The following is a 13,277-nucleotide window of genomic DNA, read 5'->3' on the forward strand; positions in this document are numbered from 1 at the left end:
CTTAGGAGTTAGGACATAGTAGAGTGGGGTTACCATCTCTTAACCGAACCTAAACATCAAGTGGGTACCTAAACACTTCACCCAAAAAAAATAAATAAATACAGCCACATTGATTATCCGCCCCCTACCCACACCCACCGCCACCCCACCCCCCCAATAAAAAAAAATTAAAATAAAATAAAAAAAACATACAAAAAAAAAAAAAAAAAAGCATGTGGAGAACTTCTAACAAACTGAGTTCGAATAAGCTTAGTTCCACCAAGTTCTAAACCCATGATGCCAATTGAGAGGCAACTGGGTGTGAAGAATCCCATAAAGAAACATTCATAAATGTTAAATTCATTATCCTGAAAACACAAAACTAACAATTGTAGCTCTTGAATACAAAAACTTCAAAACCTAGCTCCTAGCTCCAGATGGATGGTGAAAATCGAAACCTCCATGCCTCTGGAATTCCCAACATGGCATCTTCACATACCAAAGCACTGCTAAAAAAATACCCAAAAAGCATAAAATCAATTCATTGGTATTATTGAAGAAACAGAGCAAAACAACAATGAGAAAAACAATTTAACATTATGCTCATTTCAACAATGTAAATTGCAGGGTAAAGAATGTTGAGAACATAAAGAAGCTTAGCATTATAATACATCCATAAAATATACATTCTACAATAAGTGAAACAAAGGTTTAAACTTATCACATTGATCGATAACATCCATTACATGTATGCTACAGCTATGTGAACACAAGTTAGTCTAGAGTAATAACTTGCTGATCTAATGAGTACTACCATTAGGCATGAACAAATCTCATTGATCGATAACATCCATTACATACATGCTACAGCTATGTGAACACAAGTTAGTCTAGAATAATAACTTGCTGATCTAGTGAGTCCTATTAGGCATGAACAATAAGCAACTGCAAAAACACACTCTAAGAAGATCTAACATGTAATCCACATCCACAGAGTCAAACAGCATGTCATAACGAAACTGAAGTTGCTTCTGCAATCTGGATACTAGAGATTTGTCACTGTAATCAGAAAATACTGTAAACATGGCCCAACTAAAACTTTTAAACAGCAGGATTCAACACTATGAGCAAATGAATAGAGACTTAAAACAAAAATACCTATGAAATTTACTAAATCCATATCGACTCTAATAAGTAAACCTAGCAAACCAATGACCAAAATGGAGGATAAATGGAGTCCAACCATTACCTCATATATTGCTTGGGTACATGAAAACCCTAACCCTAGAACCCTGCGACAGAGAAGGAGAATATTAATAAAATAAAGTTCAAACAGAAAAAACCCTAAACAGAGGCAAACAGGATGTCATAACCAAATTGAAGTTGCTTCTGCGATCTAGATACTAGAGATTTGTAACTGTAATCAGAAAATACTGTAAACACGGCCCAACTAAAACTTTTAAACAGCAGGATTCAACACTATGAGCAAATGAATAGAGACTTAAACAAAAATACCTATGAAATTAACTAAATCCATATCGACCCTAATAAGTAAGCCTAGCAAACCAATGACCAAAATGGAGGATACATGGAGTCCAACCATTACCTCATATATTGCTTGGGTACATGAAAACCCTAACCCTAGAACCCTGCGACAGAGAAGGAGAAAATTAATAAAATAAAGTTGAAACAGAAAAAACCCTAAACCTTGAAGAAAAAGTTGAAAATAAGTTAGGGATACCATGGACTTGGGAGGCAAGTTGGATTTAAACTTTGCTCGAACGATTCCACTGTTACCATGTGGCCTGATCACTTTTCCCCAGATGCATCTATAATGAGATCCGTTCTTCTTGACCTTGGCCTTGTAAATATAGGCCATACGCTTACCGCAATACCATCCGACCTCCTCCTTTGTGTTCACACCCTCAATCTGGATCAAAGACGTGTTGGGGTACTGGTTTGATTTCGACCTAAACCATCGACATGACCATAAGCTCAATTAGATGAATCCATGAAACCAGTCAGGAACTCAGATCAGAAAATAAAATTGGGTTTTGTTGAATGGGTTTCCAGCTATTACCTTTTGTATCCGAGGATAGTTCCCCTCACATAGAGTCTGAATCAAATAACAAAAATTGAAACTGAGAAGATATAGATAAACCTTAAACCCTAAAGAGACAAAAACAAACAACATAGTTCGAAGAAAAGTAATGGCAGCAATAAGAGATGAAGCTTAAACCCTAAAGAGACAAAAGAACAAAGAACATAGTTGGAAGAACACTAATGGAAGCGAGACTAGATGAAGATAACCTGACTCGCTCTCCTTGGCGCCCCTTCACCATCTTCGCTGCGATTTCCCTCGCTAGCGGCGGGCAGAGGTCTATAAAACTAAGGTATGCGGATAGAAATCGTCTGCGGCGACTTGATCTGGCGGAGAGTGGCCGAGATGGTTCAACTTTGTTGACACATGGCGGAGAATGATCCGAGGGCAGAGAATAAAAGTTGGATAAAGCTCTCAAAAGGTGTGGTTGTCGGATCAAACCGAAACCAAACCCGTATCCGACCTCTCTCTTCGTCTCCGTTCAGCCGCTGCGACTCCCTCCTCTTTCTTTGATAGCCTGCTAGGGGGGTCAACCGGTGGGGCTTAGTCGGGCCTATGTCCTCGGACCATGATTTACCTATTTAAAGAATTAGTCAATATTGATCGGTGTCATGTTGGACTTAGTTGGGTTTCGGGTTTTAATCGGGCTTCTCATAATCAGATTAATCAGATTATAATTTGACCTTAAACGGGATAATGTCCCAATAAAATCTTTTCGGTTTCAATTTTGTTTCTAAATTTATATATAATTTTTTTTAATAAAATACCAAGTACTAAATATGAGCCATGACCATCGCGCCATCAATGATAGGACTGGGTGATACCCTTATGATACAGATCGATATTGGGAAGGATCAGTGCGCATGGATCACTTTTGCCCTTTTTTTTTTTTAATACATTTTTTTTTTTACTGGTGTACTCTTGAAACGATATGAGTAATTGATTCGAATCGGTCAAGTGTTAGTATCAGTCTTAGCCAATATATGATCAATATAACCAATAAAATATCAATACTTGAAACCATGATAAGGTAAAAACAAAGTTGCAGAGATCTCATCTTTTCCAACATGACAAGACAATGACATGATAAGAATAAGAAACCTTCAAGCCTCCTCCAACCATGGTTTGAGAAATCAGATTGAATCGGTCAAATTAGTTCGATCGGAATAAAATTGACCTTGATTCTTAGTTGATATCGTAACAATGGATCTGTATAGATGAAGGGTAAAATAGTTTAAAAAATGATTTTTAAATTGAATGTAAGGATATTTTTGTCCTTTCTTAGCCGACCTGGATGGATATTGGATCAGTATCTGCCTTGACCGATCCCATTCTTGATACCAAGTCTTCAAACCTTATCTCTAGATTTAGGTATTGATTTCGATATACATATATTGACAGTAGAATCTATATTGATACCTAATCGACACTTTGAATGGCTGATCATTTGTATCGACTATCGATCATGGTACCAAGTGTATTAGTTGGATCGAGCTGATGACCCAATATATAGATTATAAACTTAAAATTCATGGTTTAAAGTATTGTATTGGCCGATATGATTAATACCTTGAGCCCATATTGCCTTAGAAGAAGGATGAGGGTGTTGCTGTCGTGTTCACATAATAAGAGAGTGAGATCCACATTATAAACAGGGGGCGAAATGGGGTTGTGTGGTGGGGTGGAATAACAGGGAGTGGGGCGGGGTTGCATGAAAGAGAGGGAAGGAAAGCAGGGGTGGGTGATCTAAAAAGGTATGGATGTAATCGGATCGAATGCGGATTGAATTTGGATTGGATGTGATTGGATTTGAATATTTCTTGACTGGATATGAATACCCCTAAACGGATATGGATGCATATTAAATTTGGATCCATTTATTCTTTGATTTATATAATATGGACCTTTCTCCCCTCAATGGATATAATGTGTTCTTAATCCATATTTTTAAGTTGTCTTAGCTTTTTTCTTCATCCTTTAGAACTTGTCTAAACTTCAAGAACCTTCAAAATCATTAATTGATTATTTAATCAGATCAAATAATTATATTTTAGATAATTTCAAATTTTAATCTAAATACCTTTTGATCATATACAAACACCCCTAAATAGATACGGATGTAGATTCAAATTTTGACTGTCCATTCATATCCAGAAGGAGAAGGAAAAGTGAAGGTAAAAAGTAAAATTGTCAAAAAACATATGAGGTGATAGTGTGATACTATTGTGAGTAGAATTGTAAATCCAAACTCAAAAGTGGTAGTGTCATCAATCCAAAGTCGGAGTTGGTAAGTTTGGAAAAAGGGTAACAAAAAAGGGTAATCTTGTGGTTTTCCCATAAATAAATGTAAAACAATAAAGTGGAAATCCAGATTCCAGAGCATTTGGCGTCAAACTGTCAGGTGCTCCTTCATCCTTTTTGAGAGAGAGAGAGAGAGAGAGAGAGAGAGAGAGAGAGAGGTTGGCTAGTTGTAGACTTGTAGGGGAACAAGGTGAATACCGCATTCAGACATTTATAGATATCATCAATGTTATGGTCTGTCTTTATTTTGATCAATTATGACTTCTAAACCCTCATTGATCTCCCTGTCTAGCCATCAGCTTCCATAGCTCCTCAAGTGAATGGTCTCTGTATTTGAATCTGCACTGCAATATCTGGTTTTTTCTACGCTTGGACTTACCTGTGACAGGTGAGAAGATTTCGACTTCCTTCACTTCTCTCTCTCTCTCTTGAGTTCCTCACTGGTTTCTTGGCTGCAGAAATGGAACATGTATGCAGGGAATGTAACAAGTGGGAAGAACATCTGTATTGGACCCACCTTAAATACACTCAAATCCGTTTCTGCACCCTTCTCACTTCTGGATTCGATCTGGATCGGTACCTTCTACAATCTATCTTCACTCTCTAGTTCATTTCATTTCCATTATTATTTATATTCCCTTTTTCTATCTTTAATCTGTATCCCCCCTTACCTTCTTAAAGTAAATTCTGAAATGGGTTTCTTATTACTTTCAGGTTGTTCCAAGAAAGATTGTCTCGAAGTTTAGGGAACAACTTGTAAACACTGCATCTCTAAAGAACCTGATGAGTGGTAAAACATGAACAATGGGACTAGAAGAAAGAGATGAAGACTTGGTTTTTCAGCAGGGCTGGGCTGATTTTGTCAATTATCACTCTCTCAAAAAAGGGGACATAGTGACTTTTCAGCATGGAGGGGATTCCACTTTCGTAATTTCTTCATTTGATGGTGAGAGTGGTTATGAGAAGGTAGGCCTAGGCCTCTCCACCAATTTTTTGTATAGTGATTTTAAACACAAGAGATCCCAATCTAATTCTTTCCGCTGCATGATTGAGTCTCAACCAACACAAATAAGGGAGACCCACTTTCATATGGAGTGTCCCAGAGGAGGTTCTTCCTCAGATAACTCTTCTGATGAAATTGAAGACTACAACCCACCAAGGAAGAAGCCCAGAAAGGCTGACACCGCTAGTAAAGGTAAATCTGTTTGCAAAGGGACTAACTCAAGAGGTTTGATTCTTCTACTTGACCCCTTTTGTAAGCTTATGTTTCCTGATTATAATTTAATTTCAATCTTTTTTTTTTTCTACTTGAATTCTGATTTGACTAACATTTAATGGAAACATAATCTGCAGATGCTGCTAGAAGGGTCATCAATCTTGATAAGGTTAAGACCTATCCTATGTATTTTATATCAGGAAGAAGACCAGTATCCATAGCAGAGAAAGAGAAAGCTTATCAACTGGCTTGTGCATTTCCATCAAGGAGCAAGCTCAGTTTCATTATTTCCATGCCACCAAGGCACCAACCAGTGTTTGCAAAAATTTCTTCTTGGTAATTAATTAACCTGATCATAACTTACATAATTCCTAGTTAATTTCCTTCTTTGGATAATTCAGTTCTCTTATAACTTCTTACAATTTGATCTTAAATATCATTGAATGTAATGTGTTTATGGAGTTAGAATTTGGAAATAGGGAAAATAGTGTATTATTTGTTACTTTAATCTTTCTTTTCGATTGGAGTGTTTAATCATCAATTGCATAGTAATGTTTGATGCTTCACGATCTGCCTCCTTGTGGGACATTTCCATGTGGACCTCTTAACCATTCCACTGGTAAACTTCAGCCTAAAATGGTGAAGAAAAGTGGTTTACAGTCCAACTCAAAATTCTATAATTTTACAGTTCCCTTGGGAGGGGACTGAATACAAATATATGAAATGGCATTTTTTTTATTTTTTTATTTTTAAATTTTGTACACTTTATCTCTTCATTTTATGTTTTTTTTCTTTTGGATAAAAAGATTTTTATTTATTAGAACAAGAGAAAATCATAGGTTCTAGCTTACAAGGTTCCATCAACCATGAAGTATAATTTGATCAAACTGTCGCAACAACTAAAAATTACAAAATACAATGTTAATGGCACCATGTTTCTAGGTAGGCTGTTTGGAGAAGGTTTTCTAGGCTAGCCTCGGTTCTGTCATGTGGTAGGTCAAACTCTAATCTCGTGGATAGGTGGACTTCAGGGGTTTTCGCTCACAAATTAGTGGAGTTCACCAGGTATCAAAACAAAGCATCGAAAAATGGGAGAGATCTAATAGTGGTCGGAGTAACAATAGATGTACACGGACATACATAAGGGTGCATATCAATACAATGAAGAGTTTTGAGTTATTTGAGTTTGAAAATTGACATGTGACCAATCTAGACCACTCTCTCCCCTTGATAACCCATCGGGATTCCATATGGCCTGTGTCCTTTTTGTTTTTTTCATTCACATCTATTTGGACCAAGTTTTCCTCATGGTGAAGGGATTCATGCTTTACATGCACACATGGAGACATGAGGTATCATGAACGTTTTTTGGAAAAGGTACTAAAACCCTATAGGGGTTTGTGAACCCTAAGATGGAGTGGTGAAGGAAAACTTTGTCCTATCTATTTTGATAACCTAATTTTCATGTTAAGGAAAGTTATGTTTGCTAGATTCTTTTTTTAAGTTTATTTTGAGGATGAAGTTTATTGCAATTTGACATGATAAACCATAGCTCTTCTTACTTTCCATTTGCTTATGTAGACGATTCCTCACAATGTGAGAGCATATTCCAAAAAGCACAAAAGAAGTCATCTTTCGTGTTCCTCCTGGTGTGAAAACATGTTTGTTAAATATAATGGAGTTGGACTGAGTACAGGGTGGAAGAATTTCGTGTGGGATACCAACTTGGAAGAAGGTGATGCATGTGTGTTTCAGCTCACCCAAGTTCCTACAGGAAATAAAAACCTCAAGACCATTGCCATGGATGTTAAGATATTCCGATTAGTCAAGAAACTCACCAAGCTGAAAAAGGTTAGTCAAAACCTCCTTGTGAAAGGAGGGGAATGCAACACAAGAACATGATCTCTACTTACTTCAGGATAAGAGGGGAAATAGATAACTGCCAGGAAGCTCAAACTCGAAACCTCTTGAACATGAGTTTTTAATGCATCTATGATCACCAACAGTGCTAAACAGTTATTGTTATTAACTTATTTTTAACTAACCCCACATATTAGTTTTATGAGACTGTCAAATTGTGGGGTTTCAATTTAACTTATAACCAATATTGGACATCTTAATAATTTTGGATTGTGGAAATATTTAAGTTGAATAGTTTTATCTTACATATTTGTAATGAGTTGTTGTTGGAATTCCTAGACTGATGATCAGTATAAATTCTATAGTGAAAGCAAGTGTACAATTATTTCTCTTTGGGTTAACTATCGGAGGCAGTCTTAAAACCGTTCCTAAAATGCTTTTTGGGATGTGATTTTACTAAAGCCAAAGATATAATTCATCAAAAAAGAAAGCGAAAGATATAATCATAATTAGGAAATTCGCATTTAATACATGAATTATACGTGTTTTTGTATTTTAAAAACCAAAATACTTGTTTCTTCATATATTTCCAAATAATTGATATACGTGGTTTTTATATTATTCGCATTAGACACCTAAACTTTACCATTTAGAATGGAAAAATAGAATTTATCAAATCCCCATCTCGAAGTACACAAGCGTTTCTAAGAGTCTAAGCTCAAAGATCCTTTGGCCTTCAAACCCTGTCCCTGCCTATTCCTCTATTATTGCAAACAAACACTTCTTCCCTTCTTTCAAATTCTATCAAAGCTCACCTTCACCATAATCGTCAAATATAGTACCCGCTCCTCAAAGCCTCCTCTCATCCCAATGGTTTCGTTGCAACAATGTGCATATAGCATTGTCGAATTTGAGAAAATAATGTTATCCAAAAACACAACCAATTGTTGTACTATTCAAGGAATGACAAACGGTGCAGATGTGCTCAATCCAAACGTTACAAGCTCTTCGAAGCATAAAAGAGAGCGATTTTTTTTTTTTAAATTGGTACATACTCTATATAAAGGCGGAAGTGAGGTCATGGCCAGAAGTCTCAACTCGAGACCTCCTGGTAAGTGTGGGCTATGCACCACTACTTCACCAACTAAACTAGACAACTATCGTTGAGCTTGAAAGAGGTGAAGTTTCTTCAATACTTCTGAAAGAAAAAAAAAAATCCAAATTAAATTCATTAATACCTCCTTACATGAATCTCCCATTACATATAATAAACAAAAAAAAAATCCTACGCGAACCCTAATCAATCTCAACTTCTCATCTAATAATAGAGATCCAAAGCAACACTAAAACCTAAACCTACTGCACTATGGACCTAAAATAATTAAATAAACAACTCATGGGCTTCGCTGACCCTTTGATCCAATAAAAATCTGCAATAATTTAGAATCGTAGAACCAAGCCCAATTATAATAAAAAAATGAATCATGGGCTTGGCCCAGATATGAGCCCGACATTTAATAATCAGGCCAGGCCAATTCGAACTTTATACATCCGGACTCGATCAGAGTCATCAGACATACTGGGCCCGGCCTAGAACTGACAACCCTGTTAAAGATCCTTGAGATCATGGATCTTTCCTTCTTGAAACTTTCTTCCTTACTATGGGCTACATGATTGGAGGCTTTTCGGTACTGCTTCTCTTATTTTTCTCATTTTTTGGTGGAAACCATGCAAACATGTTTTTTTTTTTTTTTTTGTTGAAAAAGGTCTCTGATCAACTTACGCACACTTCGACTAATCCTCAGGAAGACTAGCACAACAACCCACTAAAAAAACAAGGTAAACAAATCTGCAATAATGAAAATCCAGTCAAAGCTTTCTTTCTTCATCATTCTTTCTTGACAGATAAAACTTGGTATGGTAATTAAACTGTACGAACATAATTGTATTTCTATATGACGTTATAATCACAAAAAGAAAAGAAAAAAAAAAAAACTAAAAATCATTCAAAATTACTATAATAGAATTTAACAAAAATAAAAATAAAAACTACATAACCAAGTCTCCCATCATCTATATAAGATGGTGAGATGAGGAGGTCAGAAACAAGGAGATCTAAAGAGAGATAATGATATCTAAGGTCCCATGCAAATGTACTCTTCTTGTGGTTCTTTTTTTTTTTTTTTTCTTCATCATCTCCATCACTGTTGAAGGTATATAATTTAGAATGGATTAGTAGAGAAGTTTAGATAAACCCTTTTCATTAATTTGATTCTAATTGTTTTTTTTTTTAATTCCTATTTGTTGCAGGTCGAAATGTAAGGACAGGAAGTAATGAAGCCATTGTTGATATTCACCCAGAGGTGGTGGGTGCAGAGATGAAGAGACACACTGGGCTGTTTATTCCAAAAGAGGAGTACCTTGCAGTTGGAGCAGACCTAGTGACCATTGATTATTCTGTAGCTCATGACAAGCCACCCATCCATAATTGATTTTCATGCTTAGTATCAAGATGTGAAGGCTCCTATGCTGTTTCATTTGCAGGATATGAATAAGTTAAATTGTTTAATAATATCATAAATAAAAAGTTAATTTAATACTGTGACACTTACACATTTGCTTTATCTTTATATCTATTGAGATTTTTTATTTATTTGCCAAGGAAGATAAACAAGAAAAGCCTACAATTTTATTGAGGGCTTTCGAAGATAACTTAGGTACATAGGCTTTCAATAATACATACAAGTTAACAAAGCAGTTAATAACTCTGATAGTCTCCTACTTCTAACTCAAGTTATTAGCCCCCTATTGACCACTAGGACATTCTCTAATGAGCAAGCACAAGCAATAGTACACACGCATTTGCCCGTTAGCAACTGTGACTCAAAAACCAGAGTAAAAGAGTAGTCGCCTCATTTTAGTCCCGAATGAGAAAAACCAAGATTTGTTCCAGCAGCAGGTTCCCCTACTACCATGAGTGTAACAATTCTAAATCAGTCATATGGGTGTTGATTCTACATTGGTTTTGAAAGTGGTTTAATGTGTTTTGATATATGGTCTTGAGTTCTCTCACCTTATAAACCGTTTATGGGGTTGAGTTCTTGTATTATTCATATCAATGGTATTAGAATGATCGATCCTTAGTTGCAACACTCACAAGATCCAATATCAATCATATGGGAGTTGATCCCACATCAAATTTGAAAGGGGTTTGGTGTGTGTTGATATTGTTTTGGATTCCTTCACCTTATAAGCCATCTATTAAGTTGAGTTCACCCACAATTAAAATAGAAGGTATCTGAACGGTCGATCATACATGTCAACCTTTGCATGATACCATATTAATCATCTATGATATATTTTTGATAGAAAACTATCAGAAACATTAAAGCACAAGCAAAAGTACATGAAATAATTGGTAGAATGACTCCCATCATTGGTTTTTTTTTTTTTTTTTTTGCTCGAATAAGTGTTTGTGACCTATAAAAAATTAGCTATTATATTGTAGATGGACATGTGAATTAGTTGGACAACAAATAAATTTTACAACTCATGGGCCCCTCTTCTATATATCATAATATTATTCAATTAATTATATGATTTAACAAATGATAAGATTGATGTTAGAGTATTTTTAAATGGGCCCACAAGCCTAAGCCAAAGGACTGAAGATGGAAATAGTGATTACCAACCACTATTTTGGGGTAATTTCACGGTTACATCTATACTAACTCAAAAAAAACTAGAATTCAAGCCATATATGCATAAAGAAGTGCAGTGTTTACTATTTTATAGAAGGAATTATGATCATTTTGGTAAAAAGTGTCAGGGATGCAAACTCTTGAACTTCCAATTTGAGCCATATTTGCAATGGGTGGAATTCCTAGACTGGTGATTAGTATAAATTCTATAGTGAAAGCAATTTTACAATTATTTCTATTTTGGGTTAACCATCATAGAGTCTTATAACCATTCCTAAAATGCATTTTGGGATGTGAATTTATAAAGCTAAAGATATAATCATAGTTAGGAAATTCGCATTTAGTACATGAATTATACGTGTTCCTATATTTTAAGACCAAAATTCTTATATTTTCGTATATTTTCAAATAGTTGATATACGTGGATTTTATATTATTCACATTAAACACTTAAACTTTACTATTTAGAAGGGGAAAATCGAATTTATCAAAACCCCATCTTGAAGTACCCAAGCCTTTCTAAGAGTCTAAACTCAAAGACCCTTTGGCTTTCAAACTTCGTCCCTTCTATCTCTACCATTGCAAACAAACCCTTTTTCCCTTCTTTCAAATTCAAACAAAGCTCACCTTCACTATAATCGTCAGATATATTACTAGTTCCTCAAAGCCTCCTTTTATCTCTAAGGTTTCGCAGCAATGTGCAAACAACATTGTTAGGGTTGGGAAAATAATGTTTTCCAAAGACATAGAACCAATTGTCATACTATTCAAGGAACGATAAAAGGTGCAGATGTGCTCAACCCACATGTTACAAGCTTTTTGAAGCTTGAAAGAGAGTTTTTTTTTTTTTTTTTAATTGGTACCTATTCTATATAAAGGCGAGAGTGAGGTAATGGCTAGAAGTCTCAACTCGAGACCTCTTGGTAAGTGTGGATTGTGCACCACAACTTCACCAACTGAACTAGACAACTGTCGTTAAGCTTGAAAGAGGTGAAGTTCTTCAATACTTCAGAAAAAAAACTTCCAAATTAAATACGTGAATACTTCCTTTGATGAATCTCCCATTACATATAATAAATAAAAAATAAAAATAAAAACCTACACAAACCCTAATCTATCTCAACTTCTCATCTGATAACAGAGATCCAAAGCAACACTAAGACCCTAAACCTACTTTACTATGGACCCAAAATAATTAAATAAACAACTCATAGGCTTGGCTGACCCATTAATCAAATAAAGATCTGCAATAATTTAGAACCCTAAAACGAAGCCCAATTAAAACAAAAAATATAAATCATGAGCTTGGCCCAGATGTGAGCCCGACATTTATTAATCAGGCCAGACCGATTTGAACTTTAAACATCCGGACTCGATCAGACTTACTGGGCCGGGCCTAGAACTGACAACCCTATTAAATATCCTTGAGATTATGGATCTTTCCTTCTTGAAACTTTCCTCTTTAGTATGGGCTACATGATTGAAGGCTTTCAGGTACTGCTTCTCGTATTTTTGGAGGAAACCATGTAAACTTGTTTTTTTTTTTAAACCAATGTGTCCGGATCAGCTTACACACACCTCAACTAATCCAGAAAGACCAACATAGTAACCCACCAAAAAAACATGGTAAACTATTAGATCAAACACCAAGAAACACGAATAAAGAGAGACAATAGATCCGTACGACACAGAGATTTAACGAGGTTCACACACCAAGGTGGTGTGCTACGTCCTCGGGCGAAGAAGAAGATGATTCACTATGTAGAAGAAGGATTACAATCTAGCAGCGGCGAAGAAGAACTCGCCCTGAAACCCTAGCTTCGTGAAAACCCTAGAATACAATGACTCTCAACAAGCAACAGTACATTATATATATATACTCCAAATAGCGGTTCGACCCATCGGGTCACGGTCGATCCGGTCGAACCATACCGTGGGGGCTATGCCCCCGCACCCCCATACGAGATCAGTGATGGGCTCCGGGCTTGGGCCGATTCCATCACAGATCTCAGAAAAATTCCCATTCGGGTCGCCACCAAAATATGTCGGATCGGGTCAATCTTCAAAACGGATCAAGAATTCGAGACAAACTTAACATAAACCAATCTACAATAATGGA

The 13,277-nt window shown here is 36.0% G+C and overlaps 1 protein-coding gene across 4 annotated transcripts; it reads right to left on the reverse strand.

The window, feature by feature from the left end:
• Window positions 1-215: 215 nt before the first annotated feature.
• LOC122072876 (60S ribosomal protein L35a-3) lies at window positions 216-2,424 on the reverse strand. 4 transcript variants are annotated; one of them, XM_042637302.1, is made up of 6 exons: window positions 2,290-2,423; window positions 2,060-2,095; window positions 1,721-1,949; window positions 1,586-1,628; window positions 1,233-1,271; window positions 216-491 (listed from the first exon to the last, which is right to left on the reverse strand). In XM_042637302.1, the coding sequence occupies exons 1-4, from the start codon at window positions 2,319-2,321 to the stop codon at window positions 1,587-1,589; spliced, it is 339 nt and encodes a 112-aa protein (XP_042493236.1). In that variant the 5' UTR covers window positions 2,322-2,423; the 3' UTR covers window positions 216-491; window positions 1,233-1,271; window position 1,586. The 4 variants fall into 4 exon arrangements, with proteins under 4 accessions (XP_042493236.1, XP_042493237.1, XP_042493238.1 ...); XM_042637303.1 differs by having other exon boundaries at window positions 216-485; window positions 1,229-1,271; XM_042637304.1 differs by having other exon boundaries at window positions 216-488; window positions 1,229-1,271.
• Window positions 2,425-13,277: the final 10,853 nt, after the last annotated feature.

This window comes from Macadamia integrifolia, chromosome 3 (genome assembly GCF_013358625.1).
Source record: "Macadamia integrifolia cultivar HAES 741 chromosome 3, SCU_Mint_v3, whole genome shotgun sequence".
Taxonomy (NCBI): domain Eukaryota; kingdom Viridiplantae; phylum Streptophyta; class Magnoliopsida; order Proteales; family Proteaceae; genus Macadamia; species Macadamia integrifolia.

What these genes read in the sequence shown, in the direction of transcription:
- LOC122072876 (XM_042637305.1), bottom strand. Translation starts at nt 2,321, where the DNA reads ATGGTGAAGGGGCGCCAAGGAGAGCGAGTCAG. An exon ending in ACTATCCTCGGATACAAAAG is followed by an intron (nt 1,950 to 2,059) that starts GTAATAGCTGGA and finishes TCGATGGTTTAG; the next exon opens with GTCGAAATCAAACCAGTACC. An exon ending in ACTTGCCTCCCAAGTCCATG is followed by an intron (nt 1,629 to 1,720) that starts GTATCCCTAACT and finishes TCTCTGTCGCAG; the next exon opens with GGTTCTAGGGTTAGGGTTTT.